This window comes from Anthonomus grandis, chromosome 3 (assembly GCF_022605725.1).
Source record: "Anthonomus grandis grandis chromosome 3, icAntGran1.3, whole genome shotgun sequence".
In the NCBI taxonomy this organism is placed as follows: domain Eukaryota; kingdom Metazoa; phylum Arthropoda; class Insecta; order Coleoptera; family Curculionidae; genus Anthonomus; species Anthonomus grandis.
The window spans coordinates 27,105,345-27,132,801 of record NC_065548.1 but is presented as its reverse complement, the minus strand read 5'-3'; the positions used below and the strand labels follow the sequence as shown (position 1 = coordinate 27,132,801).

General features: G+C 32.4%; 2 protein-coding genes across 2 annotated transcripts in view; one reads left to right on the top strand and one right to left on the bottom strand.

Annotated features, from left to right (window-relative positions):
- LOC126734272 (pyrokinin-1 receptor-like) overlaps nucleotides 1-9,001 on the bottom strand; it is a 534,619-nt gene extending 525,618 nt beyond the window's left edge. The window contains exon 1 of the mRNA XM_050437817.1: nucleotides 8,686-9,001. The gene's annotated coding sequence lies outside the window, so the exon portion shown is untranslated. The remainder of the gene's footprint in view (nucleotides 1-8,685) is intronic.
- A 3,422-nt stretch (nucleotides 9,002-12,423) lies between these two features.
- On the top strand, nucleotides 12,424-17,944 carry LOC126734641 (uncharacterized). Its single transcript, XM_050438339.1, has 2 exons — nucleotides 12,424-16,998; nucleotides 17,057-17,944. Exons 1-2 carry the CDS (start codon nucleotides 12,424-12,426, stop codon nucleotides 17,942-17,944), a joined length of 5,463 nt encoding a protein of 1,820 aa, XP_050294296.1.
- The last annotated feature ends 9,513 nt before the right edge of the window (nucleotides 17,945-27,457 follow it).

Genomic DNA, 27,457 nt, shown 5'->3' with positions numbered 1-27,457 from the left:
TAAAAAAATGTTTTTTTTTTATGAAACTTTGTCGAATATGTCAAAAACTAATCGTTTGTATACCTACAATACTAATAACTTTTTATCTGAAAATAAGTTTTTTTGTAACGTAGATTTTCATAAAACCGTGATTTTCCGTTTTTTTTTTATCTTTAAACAAATTATTAGCGTTTAAATAAGTTTTTTTTGGAAATCAAACAAGAACAACGATTTTTTAAATTTAAAATTTAAAAACTTAATTTTTCTAAAATTTGTTTTTGTTAAAATTTTTTAACAGAATAACAGATAAATTCTTTTTAGAAGAAACTCAAACACGAATCCGTATGAAAATCCAGTCGCCAGTACCTCAAAAGCAACAGCTGCTGATGATTTTAAAAAATCGGAACATTTTACTGAAAAATCATCAGATCAAATGAACGATGAAAATGTAGAAGAAATTTCAGATTTTGATGACTCAGACGCGGATCCTGACTTTGAACCAGTTAAAAAAAGGCGAAAACCATTTTTTAACTTATGTGTCTCCGATGAGCCTCGTTTTATTAATTTAAGTAGTCAGCTCAAGTTTGGCTTTGATAAGGAATCCCAAATAACAAGAGTTTATTGATTTTGGAGATTTACAAGAAAATAATAACAAGGAGAATATTAACATAGATGAAGCAACAGTTATAGAAAGCGAAAATATACCACAGATTTGCAACGAAGTTCTAGATGGCATATTGGATAAACTCTGTAGCTCTAATAGACCCCATAAGCAAAAAAAAAGTTATAATAAGAAAAACCCTCTGCTTCCTTCTTACAATGATAAGTGCCGTAAAAACTGTTCGCAAAAAATTTATGAACTGGAAAGAAATAATATTAGAACTACCTTTTGGAAATTGACATTTGGTGAAAGAAGGCTGTTTCTGGACTCACACGTTAAGCAATTTGGTGTTAAAACCAGGGTACAAGAGGCAGTAGCATCAAATAGAAATTATTCCCTTTGATATTTTTTACCAATAAATATGCAATCTGGTACCAATCTAATTGGAGACCTGCAGGTATGCAAAACAATGTTCTTGCAGACACTTGGCCTGAAGTCTGATGGAATGATTACCGCTCATTTAAGAAAAAAAAGAAATTCCAAAAACGGAGTTGCCAAAATAAATAGAGGTCTTATTGCCAGAACTATTTTAAGCTCTAAAAAATTCGATTACGAAACTGCAATAATTAATCACATCAACACTTTTAATGGTGTTGTTTCACATTACAACCTTAAACATTCCCCAAACAGGTGATACTTTCCTCCAGATCTGACAGTATCTTTCCTGTGGAAGGATTTTTCTGATTTGGGACAAAAAGTTGGTTATAATCTGTATAGAAGTGTATTTAAGCAACAAAATATTGGATTTTCTCGACCTTCGCAAGATGAGTGTGGTACTTGCTAAATTTACAAATCTCACAAAAATAATAAGACTAATTCAGATTGTAAATGTAAAACGTGTACCAAATATTCCATTCATAAAATGTTTTACACAGAAGCTAGACAGGCATACCAAGCGGATAAGGCCAAAGTTCTTACTGCAAATGAGAATGTTTTTAGCGTTGATATGCAGAAAGTTTTACTTCTTCCAAAAATGTCAGCCAAAAACTCTTTTTTGTGTCTAGGCAAGGCGTCATAAAATATATTTTTTTATGATTTTAGTTAATTTTTATTTACAGGCTCGTTGCTTTAAATGAAACTTTTGCCTCTCTGCAAGATGACGGCAACATCTGTGTTATGTGACATGAGGCAATTAGAGGAAGATGTGCTTCTGACGTGGCATCGGCATACTTTAATTTGATTAGAAGTCTGAGCAACGAAATAACGAAGCTTACGTTCTGGGTAGATAACTGTTCAGCCCAGAATAAAAACTGGACCCTTTTTTCTTCATTTGTTTGTATCGTAAATTCAGAATGGGGGCCAGATGAAATTACTTTTAAATATTTTGAACCGGGTCATTCCCATATGGCTGCCGATTCCGTTCATGGCCGAGTAAGCACAGAGATGAAAAAAAATATCCCAATATTTACGATTATGATTAACTTTTAAACATAATAGAAAAATCTTCAAAAAAACCAAATGTCTAAAACTTAATATTTCCGAATTTTTCCCATTTACAAACGAGTGCAAACAACGAAAAAATAACAACATTCCTTTTCTTGACTCTCTTAAGGTCGTTCAATTTCGAAAAGGCTCTAACAGCTTTTTTCATTAAAAAAAAATTGGTAATGTTTTTATTGAAACAAGTTTTTTAAAAAATAAATTTGAAGTTAAGCTACCAGCAGAACTATATTTGAAACCTGTGGGAATAAATACAAAAAAAAAGAAAAATATTCTAAACACGCTTTGTCTCTTATTCTACGAAAAATAAGTATAATAAAAAATAATTACTAATAATTAACTAATAAAAAATAAATAAAAAAAATGTTTTAGACTTATTTACCATCAAATGATAAATCGCGCGATTTGTGTACTTTTCCAGAAACCTAAAATTATTTATTTATAATGTCATTCCAAAGAATTAATAAAATATTTAATATAAAAATTACTTAAGTTTAGTTATCACCTACTATTTACTATATTTTACTTTATTATATTATTTGAAAATAGGAATTTTTTTTCTTGCTACTAAAGTTGCTAGTTTTTGCGTACTTATTTTTGTCAATATTCCAAATATTTTAATCTGAACAAAACATAGTAACTCGCATTAACAGTTAAATTACTTTATTTTTAATGTTTTTCTTTACATCTATAAATTTTCTGCCAAAAATGTTAAAGGCAATGCCTAACAGGGAAATTAAAAAACTTATTGTAAACAAAGTCTTAGCCATTTAAGAAAACGCGCTCGCCTGAATACTTCTCTAAATTATAGTTACTAGCTTTTGCCGAAGTACGGCAGCAGCTTCTCCAAGTAGTGTAATTCGAAGGTGTAAATTTTGTTCTGGATACATATACAGGGTGTCATTGAAATGGTGTAAAAAAATTCGGGGGGTGATAGTACTCCTAAAAATTTTAAAAAAAGTTCCTATAACTATAGGGCGGAAAATGCATATTAAGGGAGTTAGGGGCACTGAAAGGGTAAATTTAAAAAACGGTTTTTTGAAATTGTAGGCTTAAAAAACGAGATAAAATTTCGAAAAAAAATCCTCTGCTATAAATTTTGACCCAAAATCAAATGGTGATACTGAAAAATAATTTGGAAAATCGGAAAGGGTAGTTTTTGCAAGGGTAGGGGGTTAATTCGTGAATAACTTTTTTTAGGTTATTTTTTTCGCAACGTGGGTTCATTTTTTAAAAACTACATACTTTTTCCTACAAAAAAAATACTCTTGTTGCACATCGCCCAGAACGATGGTTTTCGAGAAAATTGAAGACAAAAAGTTTGCTCTGATGGGTTGCTAACTGGTTAAACAACATAAACCTATGAAAGTTATGGGGTTTCAAAAGTAAACACGTAGTTATTAAATAATTAATTGAAAAATCTAAATTTTATGATTTTTAAAACATCTTATTGCTTTAAAAAACGAAATAAACCAATTACCAAAATTCCTTATTAAAATAATGCATTTCTTAATTCATTCATAGTAAATGTTCAAAGTGACCACCATTCATTTCAATGCAGACATCTGCTCTTCTTCTCCATGATCTGCGTACCTTGTGGAATATCCCTGGGGTTGTACGAATTTGATTGGAACAGTCGATAATGCGTTGACGTAGTTGCTCTTCAGTATTAATCGGCACTGAGTAAACCAAAGTTTTCAAGTGGCCCCAGAAGTAGAAATCTAATGGATTAAGATCTGGTGATCTTGCTGGCCAAGCTTGTGGACCACCACGTCCTATCCAACGCCTCTCAAAAACTTGGTTTAAATGATTCCTCACCGCTAGCGGAAAATGAGCTGGTGCACCATCATGCATAAAATACGTGATCTGCCTCTGTGCTATGGGAACTTCCTCCAAAAGTGCTGGTAGATCATGTATTAGAAAATTAAGGTAACTTTGACCATTTAGCCTAAAATGTTTATTATTATAAATAACAAGCGACTTTTCAAAAGGTGTCAAATTAACCTCGGGGGTAGAAAAAATGGTCCAATAAGTCTATCGCCAAGAATTCCCGCCCAAACATTAACTGAGAATCGAATTTGGTGTCGACTTTCCACAACAGCATGAGGGTTCTCATCGGACCAGTGATGTGTATTATGGTAATTGAAAATTCCATTTCTTGTAAACCCAGCTTCATCCGTGCATAAAATATTTGCCAAAAAAAGGGGTTCTTGTACCTGTTTTCTTAATAACCAACGACAGAAGATGACTCGAGCGGGATAGTCTGCCGGAGCAAGAGCTTGTACCCTTTGGATGTGATACGGATGTGATGCAGGAGTTGAGTCTTAAGAGTCATCCACACAGAATGGCGACTCACGTTTTCCCGCGCTGCAATTCTCCTTACAGATATCCCCGGATCTTCCTCTACATGTGCTTTAATGCGCTCCTCAACATCAGGTGTACGTACCATCAAGTTACGGCCACGGTCTTGATTTCTATGTCCAAATGAACCTGTGTCTCTTAGGCGCTGATGAATTCTCGCAAATATCCGGTGGGAAGGTGCCCTGCGATTTGGATATTTTTGGACATACAAGCGCTTAGCCAAAAGACCGTTTCCGTTTGCTCTTCCATAAATAAAATGCATATCTGCCAGTTCACACACAGGGTATTCCATAATTTGTGAAATTTTACGTTTACGCACACTTCAACAACAATCAACTGACAAAAATATTTATGAACCAGAACATTTCTTTTGCGTACATGCAAAATAAATAAAGTGATAACACCGCATACCTTCAATAGCTACGTTTACCCCGCGAGTACCAAATATTCAGTACGCGGACTAAAACCTCTACATATTCTCAAACCTATTAAGTCACAATTTGGAATAATTTACGTGTAAACTTGTCAACTCGCGCACGTTAAGTTTGAGAATATGGGATTGGGTCCGCGTATTGAATATTTGGTACTCGCGGTGTAAACTAGGCTAATGAATCAAATAAGTATGCAATAATAAGGAATTTTAGTAATTGGTTTATTTCGTTTTTTTAAAGCAATACGATGTTTTAAAAATCATGAAATTTAGATTTTTCAATTAATTATTTAATAACTACTTGTTTACTTTTGAAACCCCATAACTTTCATAAGTTTATGTTGTTTAACCAGTTAGCAGCCCATCAGAGCAAACTTTTTGCCTTCAATTTTCTCGAAGACCATCGTTCTGGGCGATGTGCAACAAGAGTACCTTTTTTGTAGGAAAAAGTATGTAGTTTTTAAAAAATGAACCCACGTTGCGAAGAAAATAACCTAAAAAAAGTTATTCACGAATTAACCCCCTACCCTTGCAAAAACTACCCTTTCCGATTTTCCAAATTATTTTTCAGTATCACCATTTGATTTTGGGTCAAAATTTATGGCAGAGGATTTTTTTTCGAAATTTTATCTCGTTTTTTAAGCCTACAATTTCAAAAAACCGTTTTTTAAATTTACCCTTTCAGTGCCCCTAACTCCCTTAATATGCATTTTCCACCCTATAGTTATAGGAACTTTTTTTAAAATTTTTAGGAGTACTATCACCCCCCGAATTTTTTTACACCATTTCAATGACACCCTGTATAAAGATGAAATTATATTAATATTGGTAAGTTTGATACGTAGACTCAATCAAAAGCTTTTGAGGTAAACTGTTTATAATAAAAAAGACACTATTAAGCTGTTTGGCACCTTGGGTAAAAAATTTAATTAAATTGTAATTATTGACTTTATCTTTATATTATCTTATTTAAAATTTATATTAAAGGGCTATAAAATTTTCCTTTCAATCAAAAGGGCTATATTTGATTGAAAGGAAAGCTTAAAAAAAGTCTTGCTGTAAATTATTGTATTGTAAACTTGTTTATTTTTAAATCAAAAATTAAATGCTTTATTTAATGATATTTAATAAATAACTCAATTTTCCTAAAAATTAATTATTATTTTTTTAGTACATTCTATACATTAAAGTGTTAAATAAATTAATTTACGATTTGAATAACAAAAAATAGGAATTTATAAATTATTTCATAAAATTATTATTTAAATAATTAAAACCCCACCTAAAAGAAGAATTTAGTAAATAAAATTAAATAGGCCTTAATTAAATACTAATAAATTTCAGGATATTTTTTAATTTTTGAAATGTTTTTTTTTTCTAAACTTATGTACTTTGTTTATTTCATATAGCAAGGATAGAATTGGAAATAAATATTATTATTAATAGTCAATAATATTTTAAATTTAAAGATAATAAATATAAAATAAAAATACTTCGTTTGTTTTTAATTAAGATTGGTAATCATTAATTAAATACAGAGGTATTCTAGCATTTATTTAAATAAATGTGTTAAATTATTAAAATATAGTATATGTTTTAAAAGCGTATTTTTTTAAGCATTTTTAAATTTTATTATTAATTTTTTTTTTACCTTATAAAAAATAAGAATCATACCTTAACCAATTTATTTTCCTGTTACACTTTCAAAAGCTTTCGAATATTTAACGTTCATCGCAAACTAAAAAAAAAAAACTAAGTATTCAAAAAATTTAAAACTAAGTATCCAAATAAAAAAAAATGTTTACCATACTGATAATATAATTTAAAACAGCAAATATATTCTTACAATCATTAAGCATACGAGAGAAATATAAAAAAATATCCTAGAATATAGCGGCGACTATTAATAAATTTAAAATAACTCACATTAAGAACTCTGTTATGTGTTTTTAAAAAATATTTAAACAGCTGCTCCAAGTAATATACTTCGAAAGTGTAAATCTTGTTCTCGATAGGTATATGGCATTTGAACTATATATTTAAATATAATATATTTTTTTTTGTAATAATTTTTTTGTGTATAAAGATGGAGTTATATAAAAATATTACTAGTTATGTTTCTTGTAATAAGCTTCTCTATCTTCTCTATCGACAGCTTCATGGCATAAACTGCCATCAATAGTGGAAATATACCTAACACTACTAACACTATATACTAACACTATTAGGCTGTTCAGCATCTAAGGGTAAAAATTAAGGTAAAAAGTAGAAGTAATATTAATTATTAATTGATTAAATATATATTTTTTGTATTTATAAATCAGGGTTTTGACAGGGTTAAACACTCTTTGTGAAAAAAGCTTAATAAAAAGTATTTAATTCGAATATCAAAATTTCTTTAAATTTTTGTCTTGTAAAGTTCTTTATTTTTGGAACAATAAAATGCTTTATTATAACTTTTTTTATTGTTTTATTATCATTATTGTTCATTACTGAACTTAATTTTCCACAAAAATTGATGGCTATGAATTATTACACAGTGTCCAAATTTTGACACCCTGTTATAGAAGAAAGAGCCATGGGGTTTTCGTATTAATGTGCTACTTGTGAAAATGTTGGTATTTTAAGTTCGTCCTTGTATGTCGGTTATTATTTAAAATATTAAAAAACCAAAAAATGGTTTTATAAGAAGTTTTTTTACAGAATATTTATTCGCTTAGGTTTTTTATTTTTTTTCTAATTATTTAAAATTTTGAGATACAACATTAACTTATATTTTATTTAATGGAGCACTCTAAATATTTTTAAATAAAAAAATGCGTTTTGTTTTTTCCTTCTTAAAAATATATAACACTAGGCTTATTTTTAAAAATTACCAAATAAGAGCCAATTTATTTTGATTTTAAGAATTTTCATTACATGTCATGTGGCCCACTAGCATTTCTTATTTTTCAAAATTTTAGTAATTTCTTTGTGCTGCCGTTCTGAATCTGAATAAATGCAAGTTGTACAGTAAAATAAAACTTTTATTAAAATTGATAGTTTCTTATTTATCGGTCTTCTTAAAATGAATGCGGAATTATTTCAATTTTTGTATTTAAAATTATACAGTTGTTCCATTAAAAAAAACATATGTATATTTTTTATCCTAAAATTCCTAATTACTATTTACTATATTCAAAATGATTATATAATTGTGTAATTGAAAAAGTAAAAACACTTTTTACTTTTTCAATATGTTAAGTAATAACCAAATCCAAAATTTTCCAAATCAATCAGTAGATTTTGAAATGCGAAAACCGTAAGTATCTATCCTTTATCGCAACTGAGATAAGCTTTAAAGCTGTCAAAATTTGGACACCCAGTACGGTAAATTTTTTTAGAAACACACATTTAACAAATATTTAAATTAAAAAAAAAACACTGAAAATAAGGTTTAAAGGTATCAATAAAGTCACATTTGTTTGTCAATAAAGTTAAATATGCCCTAATCAACTACTAATACATTTTTAATTACTCATATTAAAAAAATTAAAAAAACTATATTCTAGTTTTTTCTAGATTTTTTAGATTTTATCTAGAAAGTAGTACAAAACTAAAAAAAGTATTAATATACAAGAAATAATAATAATAAATCATTCATCAATCAGATTTAAAATAATCAAAAATTATTAATAAATTTAACTAATTTTTGTTTTTTTTATGAAAAAAAGCAATATATTTAGAAGAGTAATATAATGTTTTTTTTTATTTTTAAATAATAATTAATACTAAATTTTATTTGTCTCTATCTAGTATACAATAAATATCATACCTTGACCAATTCGTGTTCGGGTTATACTTCAAAAAGTTTCCAAGCAGCACTTAACGTTTTTCCCGAAAATACGTAGTCCCAAAAGTTGACCAAAACTTTAAAGCCTTTACCGAAAGCAAACGTTAACATATAAATAACCCCTGAAAAGCATCCGTTTTAAAAAACTTTCTAACCAAATACTAGACTAACAACGCGCGGAAAAGCGCGCAAAACTTTTCATCAATTTAGTTGCGTTGGATGCTCCCGACACGGTTTTTACTGCTAGGCGATCAGTTGGCTAAAGCGTAACTGCTGCGAGAAGTTTAGTCGGTGTCGGCATGCTGCTGCTGATTCGAGGAAATCGGACAACAGCAGAACTGACGGCGCACAGGGAAAAGGAACTTATGGAAACCTCCTTGTTGTGCTTATTACATGATGCTGTAATTAGTTTGAATATGAGGGTGTAGGGTAGGATCAAGGGTTAAGATTGGTTTGATCTAGGAGTAGATTATGCGAGAACCAAAAGCTCTAGTAGGATGATGATGATGTAGAATGGGGCTGACCGATCGAATCGGTCCGCTCCATCTCTCATCTTTTTTCTTTAATTTTCAACACCTTATTTTATAGCTGCATAGCCAAAAATATGATTTTAAATGGTGTTATATTTAATGAAGTGTACAGGGTGTTCTATTTGCTATGTGTACTATTGCTATTTCTGAAACTAGAGGAAATACGAGGGCGGGTAAACAAAAAAAAAGTTGGTACTTTTTATGCTCATTCTAAATTCTTTTACAGCATTGCAAAATTTTTATTAGTTCAACGTATTAATAACCATTATTAGGAATTTTTCCTTAGTGCGGATCTGATTTTATTAATTGCTAAAATGAAAAGCTTAAGCTTATTAAACTAGTGGTTATTTGTGTTAAACCCGATAAACTCTAAAAACCCGATAACTTGAATATATTATCATAGATATACAGAGTGTTCCGGTTCATGTGGGAAATCTCTCGGATCCAGGTAGAACATTGAAAAATAATACCGAAAGTTCCTATAAAAAAAATTCCTACAGGCCTTCTTTACGAAGATACAGCCTCCTAAAGGACGCTGCTGGAAATTGGTTTTACATAAATTACTTTTAAGCTACCCGGTAGAATTTAATAAAAAGTATAAGAAGGGGAGGTAATACTGGTAACATTTTCAAGCGATCCAAAATCATAATTTTTACTAAGCAACGATGCCAAAGCTCCGCTGATTTACCGATTTCTACTAACATGCGAATCTCGCACGACTATTTATTTTCCATTTACAGAAAAAAAGTCCGACAACGCGGTACTTACTTAGTTGTCCGAGAGTTGTAAAGTAGTTTTAGTTTAATGTATATGAAAGAAGCTAAACTTCTTAATTTAATTGCAATATGTAAAAAGCAAAGTTATTCTGTGATTATATTATAACTCCAGTCTAAAAATACTATCTGTAAATATTATGTTTTTGTGTCTATTATAACACAGTATATTTTGTAACTATCTAGCTATGGTGTATGTAAATATTATAAAATATAATTATATATGTAAATCTTGGGTATGTTTTATTTCACACAATATCCTCTAATACCAGAAAACTGAAAAACTCTACAAGAAGCTTTATTCCTTAGGTATTTTTAAAATATAATCACAAATTTTAATTAATGAATATTTTAATATTATGAATAAAAATTAATTTTTTTTTAACTTTTATATTATGTATAGAAGTAACAAAGTAACCTTCTTTTAACAAAGCAGTCTTTCTAAATAATTTTATTTATTGTAGCCTTCCTCTTTCCGGTCATTGATCGTAAACAAAGCGAATTTATGAATAAAATGTTATATCTGCCTTTTTTATATATCTATGATATTGTCGGTTTAATTTAGTTGGCTGTGATAGTACTTAAAGTCTGCATTGTCATGGCTACCAAACAAAAATAATATTTTTGACAGAAATCATCAAGCTTTCGAGTCAGTTTTTATTCATGCTAATATTGTTCAAATTATAAAAATAGTTTTTATTTTTTTCTTTTCTGCTTATTATTTTCTTGATTTACTTCCTTAACAACATCAAGTATATCATAATTTTTTAACAAATTCTCCGCAAGATCTTTTGGATAATCTCCCTTTTGACGTAAAAAGAAACTTTGAATATTTTCAACATGACGGTCCACTTGCACATCGAGATGTGCATTGTAGAACGTTTCTGAATAATTTTAAACCACATCGTTGGATTGGTAACAATGATCCTATAAATTGGCCCGCAAAATCGCCTGATATAACACCCATGGATTTTTCTATATGTGGTTTTATTAAGGACTAGGTTTATCAAATTACGTCTCAAAATTCAAAGGATCTAAATTTAAAAATAAGAGAAGCGTTGTTAGGAGATTTTTATATTTTAATAGTTAGCTCGCCATACCCACAGTTTTAAATACCTCATACCATTTTGTATCACTCGACATTCCCCTAATTCGGCAGAAGTGCTCGTGATTTATGGCTTCGTACCCGGAAAGCGCTGAAAAATACGCGCCGTCAAAGGAACTGTTCGCGCGATAAGTTCGAGCCGCCTGTAATAAAAAAGAAGTAGGGCATGCAAAAAATAATAGTTGTAACGAGTCTGAATTTCGGTTTTCGCCCTTAAAAACAGTAGTCGTTGGAGTGTAGTCTTTGCGTTATGTTAGACCAGGTGGTTGCATATTAGACATGTACCGGGCTCCGCGCTCTTTTATAAAAATCCATAAAATATAAATAGTTGTATATAAAGTAAAGTGTAAAATCAGAGATTTCCGCGATTAACCAGTTAAAGCTTAGGAGAATAAATTAATTTCTTGTAACCAATTACACGACTTTCTTTTTCTGTCTACAAGTCGAACACCCGACGTAATCCCTAATCAAATAGGGTGGAACCTAATATAAAATTTTGATCCTTCGTGCCTGATGTGGAAAATATGGTAGTGCGACCCATATTTAGTGTATTTTCGTCGATGTTCCAGCAACCAGTGTTCCTAGTAGCAGGAAAACAAGTCAATAATTAAAGGTTAGTCAATTATAACCCAAGTAATTAAAGCCAGCAGTAAACCTAGGGTCATCCTGACTTCCAAACCGTTACCTTAACGTTTTTGATGAGCTGTTTTGTTCAAATTAAGCTAAGATTTGTGCAAGTTGGTTTTAATTACACCTATATAGTTTGGTTTTTATTTTCTATTTACATTTTAACCTTCGTAACCTACAGTAATTAAGCTGTTTTGTGGATTTTTACTTGAAACCTATATTTATATTTTAACCTAGTTCAATAAATGCAACCATAATTTAATGTAGAGTTTATATAACCCTTAATAAACTTAATCTTTCAACCCTAAAAACCTACTTGACATATTATAAACTACATTTTTAGCTCTAAACCTTATTTTTTTGACTTAAACTTACATGTTTTTAATGTTTTTAAGATTAAATTCTCATATTCACCCTTCTAAGAATTGAGTTATACATTTTAAATAGATTTTTGCATATATAGCCTTAAAAACAAAATATTTGTATCCAGCCTACTAAACTATTGATGATAAAATTTAATAATTTTAATTTAAATTTTATTTGGTGTGTTTTTAATTTCTTTCAGGTTTTGTAAAATTTGGTTTAGCCTTGGTTGTTTAACCCATTAATTTTTATATTGTTGTTTTAAGATTTTCAACCTTTAATTTTTCTTTTTCTTTTTATTGTTTTCTCAGTTACCATCAAAATGGCGGAAGATCTTAGTTCAGAACAAATTTTAGATAAAGCTAAGGCAGAAATAAAATTCCTCATTAACAAAAGAGGTCACATGAAAGCCTCTCTAACTCGTTTCCAAACATTTTTAAATGCCTTACCCCAACTCGAGCTTTTAACTCCTTCAGACCTCGTCCAAATTGAGACCAGGTTTAAAGCTGCTGATTCCCTTTTGCAGGAATTTGAACAAATTCAATTGGGTATCGAAGACATTTGTTTGATGCACAAACTGCCTGATGCTCAAGATCAGACCGAGGTCAGATCAGACTTCGAGGAAAAATACTTCTCAATAATTTCCAAGGCAAAACTTATATTACAAGCCACCAACCTCAAAAATGCTAGCAACAATCCTGGTTTAACCGTTGAGACTCACCCTGAGCTCAGCAACAACCCTATAAATAATATGGCTAGTATTTTATCCACTAAATTACCTCCATTATCCATACCAGAGTTTTCTGGTTCTTACGAATCATGGACCCAGTTTCGTGGAACCTTCGAGGCTCTTATTGATAAAAATCCCTCTTTACCCAAGGTGCAAAAATTTTACTATTTCCAGTCTGCCCTTAAAGGAGATGCTGCCCAGATAATTAGCTCCCTTACAGCTACCGATGGCAACTATGCTGTTGCATGGAATTTACTCAAAGAGCGCTATGAGAATAAAAGGGCCATAATTCATGCTCATATGAAAGCAATTTTCAGCTTGCCATCCCTCAAAGAAGATAACCATATCCAGTTACGCAAATTCTTAGATAACTTTCAAAAACATTATCGATGTTTAAAAAATCTAGGTGAAAATGTGGATAACTGGGACACACCCTTAATATATCTACTTACCTCAAAATTTGGCCAACTTACACGTAGGGAATGGGAAATCTATTCCAAGAATTTTGATAGCCCTTCAATCCTTAACCTCACTACATTCCTCACAGAGCGTTGCCACCTCTTAGAGTCAATTGATTTTAAAGTGCAAAATAAACATGATCCAAATCCTCAAAAGAGTTATGGTACACCTAAGACATTCACCAATGCCGTTTTTGAAAATAAATGTCCTGTTTGTAAAGATAGCCATTTTGTCTATGCATGTGAGAAATTCCTCAAACTTCCTGTGAGCGAAAAGTACAGTGAGGCGAAACGTCTAAAATTATGCACGAATTGCCTACGTCCAGGTCATTTTGCATCTGTTTGCACATCCAAACATTCTTGTAGAGCTTGCCAGCGAAGGCATCATTCATTGCTACATTACCCCACAAATAACTTTGAGAAAGATTCCAGGCACATAACCTCAAATGTAAATCCAAGTATTATTAAGCAACCCCCTCAAAATACGCTTTCCGCCCAAATAAGGGCAACCTCAAGCAATAACCATGATGGTATTAACCCAACACAGTTGCCCAATCCTCAAAGAGGTAACATAAATCCTCATCTTTGTGAAACCCCGAGTTTCTTGCCATCGAATCAATTACCCCACGCTACTTCACACCAAGTGGTAGTAGATCAAAAGGTTTGTAATCCTCAACAAGAGAATAATCTTCAGCCTGATTTGCCTATTGATTACAGTTTTGCTTGTGCTAATTCTGTACCAAATACTTTTGTGCTCCTATCTACTGCTTTAGTTTATGTTTATGACAGCTGTTCAAGACCCATACCCTGTAGAACCTTACTTGATAGCGGGTCACAGTCTAATCTTATATCAAAGGCCTTGTTTGATATCCTAAACCTCAAGTGTGAGAAGGTGCACATCCCTGTTTGTGGTATAAATCAGGGAACAACCTATATTAATAAGAAAACCTCATTAACGATTAAGGACTTAAGTAAGAGTCATCATTTTAATCTGACTGCCTTAGTAATCGATAAAATTACCGATAAATGTCCTCAGCAGACGCTAAATGTATCTAATTTCATTATTCCCAAAGAAATTACTCTGGCAGACCCCACTTTCTTTGAATCCTCTGAAATTGATCTCCTTATAGGAGCTAGTCTATTTTATGACCTGCTTATTTCAGGTCAAATGAAACTTGGAACAAGGAATCCTATCTTGCAGAACACCAAACTTGGTTGGGTAATTTCTGGACCTTTGCATGTTTCCAAGGGTTTTACACCCCTGAAATCCATATCCGCGTTTTCCTTGAATAATGAGTTTGAGCTAAAACAATCACTTGAGAAGTTTTGGCACATTGAAGAACCCTTCCATGAACCCTGTAAGTTTACCCCAGAGGAAATGGAGTGTGAATCCCATTTTAAGAGTACCTTTACTCGAACTTCTTCGGGTAGATTTGAAGTTAGTTTGCCCTTAAAATGCACGGTATCCAAACTAGGTGATTCCCAAGAAATTTCCATGAAAAGATTTTTGGCTATTGAAAGAAAACTTACAAGGAACCCTGAACTTAAATTCTCTTACACGCAATTTATTCAGGAATATGAAAAATTAGGACATATGTCAAAAATTAATTCCCAAGAAAAAACGTCAGACCCCATCTATTACTTGCCGCACCATGCCATTGAGAAATTGGACAGCACTACTACCAAGTTAAGGGTTGTGTTCGACGCCTTATCTAAAACAACAACTGGCATTTCTCTAAACGATATTCTAATGGTTGGCCCCACTGTGCAAAGCGACTTGTTCTCCATAATCCTCAGATTCAGAAAGCACAATTATGTGTTATCAGGTGACATCGCCAAGATGTACCGACAAATTCTTGTTAAGCCAGAGCAAAGGAAGCTTCAGCGCATAGTGTGGAGAGACTCCCCGGAGTCGGATCTCAACCACTATGAATTAAACACAATTACCTATGGCACAGCCAGTGCCTCTTTCTTAGCTACAAGATGTATACAACAAATTTCGTTTGACATCAAAGATTCCTATCCTTTGGAAAGTCACATCATTGCTCGTGATAGCTACGTGGATGACGTACTAACAGGGTGCAATGACCTTGAAACCCTTATAAAAGTAAGATCCAACCTTATATCAATTTTTCAAACCTATGGGTTTGAATTACGAAAGTTCTCATCCAATGAACCCAAAGTATTATCTAATATTTCAGATAAGAATTCTATAGGTCATATCATAAATGACAATCAAAGTTGCAAAGCATTAGGTATATTTTGGGATTCCCAGAAAGATCAATTTATCTATACCTCGAAGTTAAGCAATTCTATGGCTGTGGTCACGAAGCGTTCTATCCTCTCAGCCATATCGCAGATATTTGATCCTTTGGGCCTCCTCAGTCCAATCATAATTCAAGGAAAGATTCTTATGCAGAAGCTATGGCTGTTAAAAATTTCATGGGACGAGCCTCTACCCAATGATTTCTATAAAATTTGGTCCAACTTTTCCAATCAGCTGTCCAAAGCAAACACCTTTAAAATACATCGACAAGTAACCTCCAAAAATCCTATTGATGTTCAGATCCATGGGTTTTGTGATTCCTCCATAAATGCTTATGGAGCCTGTGTATACCTTCGCTGCACCGACTCCGATGGAAAAATATATTGTAATCTCCTCTGTGCAAAGTGTCTGTCACGTGTTGCTCCCCTTAAGGCTGTTTCACTGCCCAGGTTGGAGCTTTGCGGAGCACTTCTTTTAGCCAAGCTTATAAATAAGATTCTCGAAACTCTAAGTTATCCTATAGGGGAGATTTTTTACTGGACTGACTCATCAATTGTTCTTTGCTGGTTAAGTTTAGAACCTCGCACCCTTAAGACGTTTGTCTGCAATAGGATATCTGAAATTCAACAAATAACAAATATCAACCATTGGTATCACGTGATTTCGTCACAAAATCCTGCAGATATCATCTCTAGAGGTATGAGCCCAGTTGATTTGGAGAGTAATAATCTTTGGTGGCACGGACCCTCCTTTTTATTGAAACATAAAAGTTTTTGGCCTTCAAATAACCATGTGTCGAATTACGCTCGACAAAATACCGAGAAATCTAAAATAATCGACATTAATCCTAAATCCTTAATATTCTTTGCAAAGGAGAGCAATGATTTTGTTATGAGCCTATGCTCGAAATATTCCTCTTATTCAAAGCTCATTAATGTAGTCGCTTATTGTTTGCGATTTCATTTTAACTTAAAATATAAAGACAAAAGAATTACTGGTGCCTTGTCCCAAACTGAGGTAATACAAAGTGTCAATTGCCTTGTAAGGTTAATTCAGAGTTCCGCGTTTCCTGAAGACCTATTCAGGCTTAAAAATAATAAGACGATAAGGCCTAGTAGTAAGCTTAGTACTCTCAACCCTTTTCTTGACAGTGATCTCCTCCTACGAGTAGGTGGTCGATTAAACCATTCTAAGCTAACGTTTAACCAAAAACATCCTATACTGATACCTTATAATCATCCCTTTTCTAAGCTTGTTGTCACCCATGAGCATATCCGCAATCTACATCCAGGAACGCAAGCTACGCTGTCATTTGTGAGGCAGCAATTTTGGCCAACAAATGGCAAGCAACTGGTTAAATCAGTGATTCGGAAGTGCATAATTTGTTTCAAGTACAATCCTCGATCATTAAAGGCCCAAATGGCAGCTCTACCCAGTGTCCGGGTTACTCCCTTCTATGCTTTTTACCGGTGTAGATTATGCCGGACCTTTTGTTCTAAAGGACTCCAAATTTAAAAATAGAAGGCTTCTTAAGTGCTATATTTGTTTGTTCGTGTGTTTGACAACCAAGGCAATACACCTTGAACTAGCTACAGAGCTTACCACTCAATCTTTTATTTCTGCCTTTTTGCGCTTTGTATCTAGAAGAGGTCTATGCAAAAATCTACATTCTGATAACGGTTCTAATTTTGTTGGGGCTAAGAATGAGTTTGACAAAATTAACACTATTTTAAGGGATGAAAGGTTTCAAAATGCGCTAAGGGATAATAAAATTCAATGGAGTTTTATTCCTTCTCACTCGCCACACTTTGGTGGTCTTTGGGAAGCTTCGGTAAAGTCCACCAAACAGCATCTTAAGCGTGTTTTAAATAATACTCCTCTACACTATGAGGAATTCTATACCCTGCTTGTACAAATCGAGGCCATACTGAACTCCCGACCGCTCACTCCTCTCAGTGATGACCCGAATGACCTCGAGGCGCTGACACCAGGGCATTTTCTTATTGGTCGCCCTCTTAATAAATATCCAGAGCTGGATTTATTGGACGTTCCTGATGGTCGCCTCTCCAGGTATCAGCACCTGCAAAAGATGTCTCAGCACTTTTGGCAGAGATGGTCTGATGAATTTCTGCATACCCTGCACCAAAGGTTCAAGTGGAAGTCCAAGGTCAAGCCATCGGAGCTATTAGGTTCTCTGGTCCTATTAAAGGAGGACAACCTGCCTTCCTTGCGATGGAGAACAGGACGTGTTGTCGACTTGCATTCTGGAAATGATGGAGCAGTCCGTGTGGTGAGTGTGCGAACTTCTAGTGGTGTTGTGAAGCGTTCTATAACGAAGATTTGTCCCTTGCCCATCGAATCCCCCCGTGACATTCGCGAAAGTGAATAAAAAAGGGCTATCCCCTTGTTGACGCTGTAAAATGTGTTTATTTTGCTTAATTTAGTATTATATGAAATCTATATTTTAAGCTAGCTTTTAGTTATGCTTTGTTCTTCCAGTGGAATAATCATTTGTATTTATTTTACGAAATGTTCATGCTAATTTTTAATAATACAGTCCACTTCTCATCCTATTTGTACTAGGAATATAATCCTTTTAGTTTAAGATTACCTATGTGTTTTTTAAAAAAGCAATGATGCGTCTATTTTTAAGCGTGATTTGGTAATGTAATTTAAAGCACAAATGTTTTTACTGGTGTATGTTAATTTAAGTACTTAACTGCTTGTGTAAATCTTAGTCTTAATTTTGCAGTCTCTGATTTAGGTAAGCATCTCATCTCCGTTTTCTGATTATTTTTGAAAGATATCTCCTGGATACTTTCAAGGGCGGCGGTATGTTAGGAGATTTTTATATTTTAATAGTTAGCTCGCCATACCCACAGTTTTAAATACCTCATACCATTTTGTATCACTCGACATTCCCCTAATTCGGCAGAAGTGCTCGTGATTTATGGCTTCGTACCCGGAAAGCGCTGAAAAATACGCGCCGTCAAAGGAACTGTTCGCGCGATATGTTCGAGCCGCCTGTAATAAAAAAGAAGTAGGGCATGCAAAAAATAATAGTTGTAACGAGTCTGAATTTCGGTTTTCGCCTTTAAAAACAGTAGTCGTTGGAGTGTAGTCTTTGCGTTATGTTAGACCAGGTGGTTGCATATTAGACATGTACCGGGCTCCGCGCTCTTTTATAAAAATCCATAAAATATAAATAGTTGTATATAAAGTAAAGTGTAAAATCAGAGATTTCCGCGATTAACCAGTTAAAGCTTAGGAGAATAAATTAATTTCTTGTAACCAATTACACGACTTTCTTTTTCTGTCTACAAGTCGAACACCCGACGTAATCCCTAATCAAATAGGGTGGAACCTAACAAGCGTGTAATAAAAATTCTCCTTAAAAAATTGTAACCGATGCGCGAAAATGCTTAGAAAATAATGGTCATTTCGAACATTTAGATTAATAACAATTTATGTCATAATTATGTGGATATTATTTACTATCCCTTATCTATTTCAAATCAGTTCTGGATTTATTTTTGTTCATTATTATATTGTTTATTAAAAATAAATTTATTATATAGTCAGATCGTTGTGTAAGATTTATTTTTGAAGTATCTCCTTTTAATACTGATGTTTAACATTTAGTAGCAATCATGTTATTTAGTAGATTAAAATTGAATGTATAAATTAATGAAAGCTAAATAAATTGTTCACTCTTTAAACGTTATTTAAAAAACCAAGTCATTTTGTGTCTAAAATGAAATAATTATTAATATTTGCACTTTTATATTATTTTAGCGATTATAAATATTTTTAAATAATAACCAAGAAGATAAATTTTCTACTGTTTTAATAAGTAACTAATTTACAATTTAAAAAAAGTCAGATCCGCATTATTGAAACATTCCTGATAATGATTCCCGAATAACATATCAGAAGTGGAGATTAGTGAACAACTAGACTGGTCAAATGAAAATTCACAATGCGATAAACTTAAAAATGTAATTAATTCAAAAAACAGCATATTATGCATTTTACATCTCAACATTCAACAACTTTAATGATTTACTAATATTTCTTGAAACCTATGATTTTAAATTATATTCGGTCTCGTCTCCGTAAATAAGTTCAGTGTAGTACCCTTATCTACGTGCTTACGACCACACATCTTTAAAGCCAAAAATTTCAGCATCAGCATTTCTTCTCTCGCGTCCCATGAGCAATCCGCTAGATTCAGTCTTTTTTTGTGTGCGATAAGATTCACTTGTTGAAAAATAAAAAATGCCAAACAAAACGCGTAAGAGATGCCGATCTCGTTCCCGCTCGGAAGAAAATGGTGGAAAAGTTTTATCTTTACTTAAACGCATGGATAAAAGATTAAGAGTTTTAGAAAATAAAAATACCCCCAAAACAGAGGGTATTACGAGTAATAACAAGTTCAAGTGAGCATAGTGAAAATAGTGAGGAGGATAATTATTCGGTTAGTTCGCGAAATGAGATGGAGAGTAAGAACGAGAAAAATGGGGAGAATACAGGTAAATAAAATGTAAGCATTATTGGTTATGAAAAATTAGTTTCTATATATTATTCAACTGACACAAGACAATATAGACATGTTAATGGGGTACGGGTGGTGGTTACTCCAGCTCAACATGTCGGTAGAGTACGCTGGTGGTTACTCTATCTTCCGAATGTCAATTGATGTAATAAAGTATCTTATTGGTGAATATGCTTTAATATCTATTTACACAAAAATGGTTCAATTTCTCATAAAAGTACATTGGTGGTTACCATTATTGAGTGCTGTATACCATAGTTCATAGTTTCTATATTATTCAACTGACATAAGACAATATAGACATGTTAATGGGGTACGGTGGTGGTGACTCCAGCTCAACATGTCGGTAGAGTACGGTGGTGGTTACTCTATCTTTCGAATGTCAATTGATGTAATAAAGTATGTTGTTGGTGAATATGCTTTAATATTTCTTTACATAAAAATGGTTTAAATTTTCATAAAGGTACATTGGTGGTTACCATTAATGAGTGCTTAAAAGTCTTGTTGTGTTGCTTTCAATTGGAATTTAAAATAATAATTAAACGCCTCCATAAAATAGGTAAATTACCAAGATATGTTTTCTAATAGGGTTAAGCTTTAATAATCATGAGGAGGATCCAACGGTATCAAGTCAACAGGATGCTGAAACTCCAAAACCTTTAGATGAAGGTTTATTAGCTATTTTGGGAAACGATATAAATAATGACAATTCTTATGGTCAACCCATCCAGCCAGAGATTGTAAAAAGATGGCTACATATTTCTGGAAATGGGCTTGAGGAGACTGTTCTTTAAAATGTAATGGAGAAGTACCCCCTTCCAGAAAATTGTATCGGTTTAGGCGCGCCACAATTAAATATTATGATAAAACAAGCAATTCATGAATCGGAGCGCAGGGATAATAAACTGGCAACAATACAATTACGTCTGACTGCCAGTTTGTCCGCTGTTGGTCAAGTTATGACAAAAATGTTAGGAAAGAAAGGAGGGGGGAAGAAGAGGAACAACAGGAGGTTAAATATTATATTGAAACTTTAAATGACGCAGGGCGTCTTATAACTGACGTTATACACTCTGAGTCGATGTCAAGGAGAGAACTTGTAACATTTGACCTAAACAAAAATTGGAAAAATGTTTTATCAGAGCCACCCATAGATAACTGGCTTTTTGGCAAAGATCTTGAATAAGGCTGATACTAATGATAAACGAAATTTTAGCATGGTTGCAAGGGTTTAAAATTCCTTTTATAATTAAACCATCGTAAAAATTATATATAAGAAAAGAAGGATGGTCAGTTCAAGAACAAATGTTGTGGGCAAAATAAAACAGTGATTATTGAATTAACTGTTTTAATTAAAACTCAAAAATGGTTCGCACAATCTTAATACAATTACTTTCCGAGTCTCAACTTAAAACTAAACTCTCTTCAGTCCCAAACAACTATTATTCAGTGCCGGGGCCCTACATCTGTCAACTAAATAGGGCACTTAAGTATTTATTTATGACTTTTCTGGACACACAGATATTTAGTTACATACTTATAAATAAGAAACTGCCTATTCACATATTCTAGATTAAACAAACTTAAATGCTATAAATGTCTTTTGGATATTATTTTTAAATCCATATTTATGAGGTGCCACACAAAAAGTGATTGGGGATAGTATCCTACAATTACTTAGCGTTGGTGAAATTTCTGAAGTTGTATCATGTTAAAATCAGTTTATCTCAGGTATATTTGTTCTTCCTAAACCAAATGGTTTAAGCCGCCTCATTTTAAATCTTAAAAAACTAAATGAATATGTCAGCATAAGCCATTTTAAATTAGAAGGTTATAAAATAGCCTCGGCCCTAATAAAGCCGGGCTCTTTTATGTCTAAATTAGACTTAAAAGATGCTTATTTTATGATTCCAGTTCATAAAAGATATTGCAAATACCTGAGATTTTATTTTAAAAACAAACTATATGAATATAATTGTCTTTGTTTCGGTTTAAACTGTGCCCCTATGGTATTTACAAAACTGCTTAAGCCAGTTGTTTCTTTCTTGAGCGAAAAAGATCACGTTTCAATTGTTTATTTAGACGATTTTTTATTACTAGGCGATTCTTATAATCAATGTATATATAATCGCTTAGAAACCGTTGGGTTATTAAAATATCTCGGATTCATTATTAATTATAAAAAGAGTATTTTAACGCCCGAAAATATTTGCACTTTTTTTAGGTTTTCAGTTTAACTCTATAGACATGATTATTTCTCTCCAGGTAGAAAAAATGTGTAAAATATTATTACAATTAAAATATTTTTTAACCTGGAAATGATGTTCGATTAGAGAGGTTGCTAAGTTAACCGGGAAATTAGTATCTATATGCCCAACCATTAAGTACGGATACCTATACACCAAATTGTTCGAGAGAGAAAAATTCTTAGCACGTAAACAAGTAAATAGTAATTACAACGAGCCTATGTATATTTTTGACGAATTACTGGTGGATTCGAAATGTGTCCATTAGTAAAAACATGTTGTCATATAATAAGTTTGTTTTGGAAATATTTTCTGATGCGTCAGATATTGGTATATCTGACGCATGAATAAATAGTATGAGTTCTCAAGATATTTGGTCTAACACGGAAATAAATGAACACATAAATTACAAAGAATTATTAGCGGTTTATTTTGGAATTAAGTGTTTTGCTAGAAACTTAACTAATGTTTCTATTTTATGCAGGGTAGATAAAACTACTGCCTTAGCGTACATAAACCGCATGGGAAGTGTTCAGTACCTTAAGTTGAATAATCTTACTCAAATAATTTGGCAATGGTGTGAAAAGCGCAATTTATATATAAAAGCTTCATATATTAAATCTGAAGAAAATAAGGAGGCCGATACGGGTTCACGTCAATTTAAAATCGAAACACAATGGAGCTTAGCGGACTGGGCATTACGAAATCAGTGGCAAAATGGGGGTTTCCCGAAATTGATCTATTTGCAACGCGTGTAAATACCAAGTGTAAAAAATACATATCATGGAAAAGGGACCCAGACGCGTACACGATCGATGCCTTTACAGTAGATTGGAAGGCATTTTATTTCTATGCTTTTCCCCCCATTCTCTATGATTCCGAAAACACTTCAAAAAATTATTAATGATCAGGCAGAAAATATAATGATTGTACCAAACTGGGTTTCGCAACCATGGTATCCTGTATTTAAGTCACTTTTAATAGAGGAGCTGATATTTTTCTCTGCTAATAAATTTCTACTTTCTTTTAGCAAAATGCCACATCCCCTGTTCAACAATCTTTCTTATCAGGTTATCAGGAAAGCTTTACTCTTAGGTAATGTCCCAGAAGAAGCTCTGGAAATTTATATGTCCCAGTTTAATGAGTGCTACTATAAAACAGTATAATTCGGGGCTAAAATTATGGTGGGAATTTTGCGAGGCTAGAGAATTAAATCCGTATTCAATTTCAGTTCAGTTCCAATGTTTTAAAATTCTTGACTATACAGTTCAAGAAGGGTTGTTCTTATAGTTCATTAAATACCTATAGAGCCGCCATAGCGCAAATAGCAGATCCAGATTTACCGCAGGATTTTTGTATGAAAAAGTTTTTTAAAGGTATATATATGTTAAGACCTAATAAGCCTAAATACGAGAATACCTGGGATCCTACAGTGGTACTAAATTTTTTTAAAACTCTAACCAATTCAGATATCAACCTGGAACTGCTTACACATAAATTAGTAACATTATTAGGTTAAGCTTCTGAGCAGCGTTTACAAACTTTGTCACTTATAGATATAGGGGATATTTATAAAAAGGTAGGGGAAATTGACATTAAAATTAAGGCAAGAATAAAAACATCTGGTTGTGGCCTATCATAACCATTTTTACACTCCATATTTTATAGATGACGCTAATTTATGTGTAGCTAGCGCTTTAGTAGAATACCTTAATCGAACAGTAGCAATCAGGGCTTCTCTAGCAACTGGCTAGCAATATAACTTCTCTTTTTATTACTATTAAAAAACCCCATAAGCAGGCATCCACTCAAACTTTGGGACGGTGGATAAAAAACATTCTTGTGAAAAGTGGGATTAATACAAATCAATTTACTGCTCACAGTACAAGGCATGCTACAACATCAGCAGCCGCCAGAAAAGGGTTACATTTTGATACCATTTTGATACCCTAGGCTTGCGGCGCGGCGCGGTGGTCTAAAAAATCAAATATGTTTGCCAGTGTCTATAATAGACCGTTATTAATTAACGAAAAAACGTTTGCGAAAACGATTCTTAGTTTTTTTATGTTTTTAAAAAGTGTTATTATTACTAGGTATGGGTCGTATCTATAATATTAATATATTAGGAATACTTTTTCAATGGAAAAAACTTATGTTGTTGTTTTTTGCTTTAAACATCTACACTGAACTTATTTACGGAGACGAGACCGAATATAATCACAAGATTAAACGAACTTACCTGAAGTGAAGTTCAATCTTGATTATATGAAGGTCTAGTCAAAGTAAATAAGTGTCCCTCCCACCCTAACCCTATTTCTCAACAACATAAGGACCTTTAAACTGACTGAATCTAGTGGATTGCTCATGGGACGCGAGAGAAGAAATGCTGATGCTGAAATTTTTGGCTTTAAAGATGTGCGGTCGTAAGCACGTAGATAAGGGTACTACACTGAACTTATTTACTTCGACGAGACCTTCATATAATCAAGATTGAACTTCACTTTAGGTAAGTTTGTTTAATCTTGTGATTTTATGACATTATTATACTAACTGAGAGTTAGTCTTTGAAAACATTAACCTTTATAATATAAGTAATTTCAATGTGTATTATAATAATGCAATATTCAATAAAAACGATGGTACTGTTGTATATATATATATAAAAAGCCTAGTTGCTTCAGTCCAAAATTTAACTCTTAATAAACCAAGAGTTACATTAAGGCAAACTAATATTCATATTCATGATATTAACTATGAAATTCTTTGTGGGTAAAGACCACCATCAACTAATGCACAATTATTTTTCAGTGACTTGAGTACATTTTTTTCTGATAAAACCAACATATTGAGCTTCTGATTGGTGATATAAATATTAACATATTAAATAAGGAAGATGAAGAGGTTAGTCAATACCTATCCCTTTTAAATGTTTACGGATTTTATAATTGCTTAAATAGGCCTACACGTGTTACATCTACAAGCAGCTCATGTCTTGATCACATTTTTGTAAAATAGTTTTAAAACAAATTCAACCCATCAAACCTCGTTTATACTTCAAAATGATATAAGTGATATAAAGATTGATTTTTCATCAAAAGTTATAAACAGAAGAAACAAGCAAGTATCCAGGATTATCTCAACATTAGAGCCCAGAAAGTTTGAAGATCGACTTAAAAGGGAAAGCTGGGGAGAGGTTTTGGAAACAAATAACGCTGAGGCGGCAACACAAAATTTTACGAATAAAATTGCATTATTTGTGGAAAAAGCGACAAATCAAAAAACAGTTTACTACACCGAGCAGAAAATACTAAAACCATGAATTACCACAGGTCTTATTTTAGTAGTGAGGAAACGTGATAAAATGTAAAAATACTTTTAAAGAATAACAATTTAGAACATAGGAGTGTTTATATGAATTATAGAAATAATCTAAATAAAATAATGAATAAACACAAGTTTAACTATTACAAAGCCCAAATAAATTCTCATCAACATGATTTCAAAAAGATATACCGGATCATTTTAAATGCAGTTAATGAAACTAAGGAATAACCTGGAAACATAGATGTTCAGGATGATAATAATTAGCCCTTAACTGACAAAAAAAAAATGGCTGAATACTGCAACCAATTTTTTCGGAAAAATATGGCCAGTAAAATAAAATCTCCAAGCAATATTTTCAAACTAAAGTATAGATCACTGACCTCAATGTTTTTAATACCTGTTTGTAGAAATAAAATTATTGAAGATATAAATTCACTCAAAAACAACTGTTCGCCTGGTTATAATGGAATACAAACTAAAATCATAAAAAAAAATGCAGCTGTATATGATTAATCTATTAATACATATAATCAATCTTATATTTACATTAGGCACTGTCCCTGCCTGAATGTTTTAAAACCTCAGTTGTTACTCCCATCTATAAAGCTGGTGAAAGATAAAAAATTACAATTTTTCCTCCAATAAGTGTGAATTTCTTTTTAATGCCTAAAAGTACGACTCTCTAAATTCTTGTCTGATAATAACATTTTATCTAAAACCAATTCGGATTCCGCACAGGTATTAGTACTTCGGACGCTATACTCCTGGTCACAAGAACCATAATGAAAAACATCTCGATAGAGGTAATAAGTGCCTTGCAACATTTCTTGATCTACTGAAGGCTTTTGACACGGTACCTCATGAGAACCTTCTTAATGTCCTAAATATTTATGGTGTTAGAGGGGTTATGTTAGAAGTTTTTAAAAGTTATCTGGCAGTCCGGAAACACATGACTAAAATTAATGATATCTGTTGTGATCCCTCAGAGATGCTGATACCACAGGGTACTGTTTTTGGGTTATTACTTTTCTTAGTCTAAATAAATTCTTTAACAGATATCTTACTTGAAAATGGTATGGTGGTTTCTTATGCTGACGGTACTGTGGCAATTTTTGTGGGTAAAACTTAAGAAGAGGTGCGTTCATCTTTGATTTAAGATAAATCAAAAATTGGCTAGACTCTTTCAAACTTACATTAAATATTGACAAAACCAACTACATAGCTTTCTCCCTAACAAATGCCAATCGTTTTAATTTTAATAGCATCCAAGTAAATGGATTTGAGAATGAAATAAGTGATGTACAATTTACTAAATATTTAGGAGTAATCATCGACCAGAACCTCAAGTGGAAACAACATGTGTTAAGATTAACTAATAACAATAACTATTAATATTTTTAAAATTATTTTTAGAAAGGATAAAGTATTTCCAACATACCTACTTTACAATTAAAGAATACTGGCAATTCGATCTTCATATATTTTAAGTGTTTATTCTTTTATATATGAAAGTCCTGAAATAGGTGTATATGTTAGTCATACTTAATCTACCGGGTTTATTGTTGAAGGAAACTTACATATTCCCAATAGTACTACCAACCTAAACCTTAGGTCATTTCACTACCTTAGTGTAAAAATATACAATATTTTTCCGCTAACAGTAAGGATGACAGGGAACAGAAAAGCTTTTAAAAGGAAATGTATCACTTTTATAGCACATAATTTCAAAAAGTTTTTAACATTATTCTGAATCATTTTTTTTCATTAAATTAATATT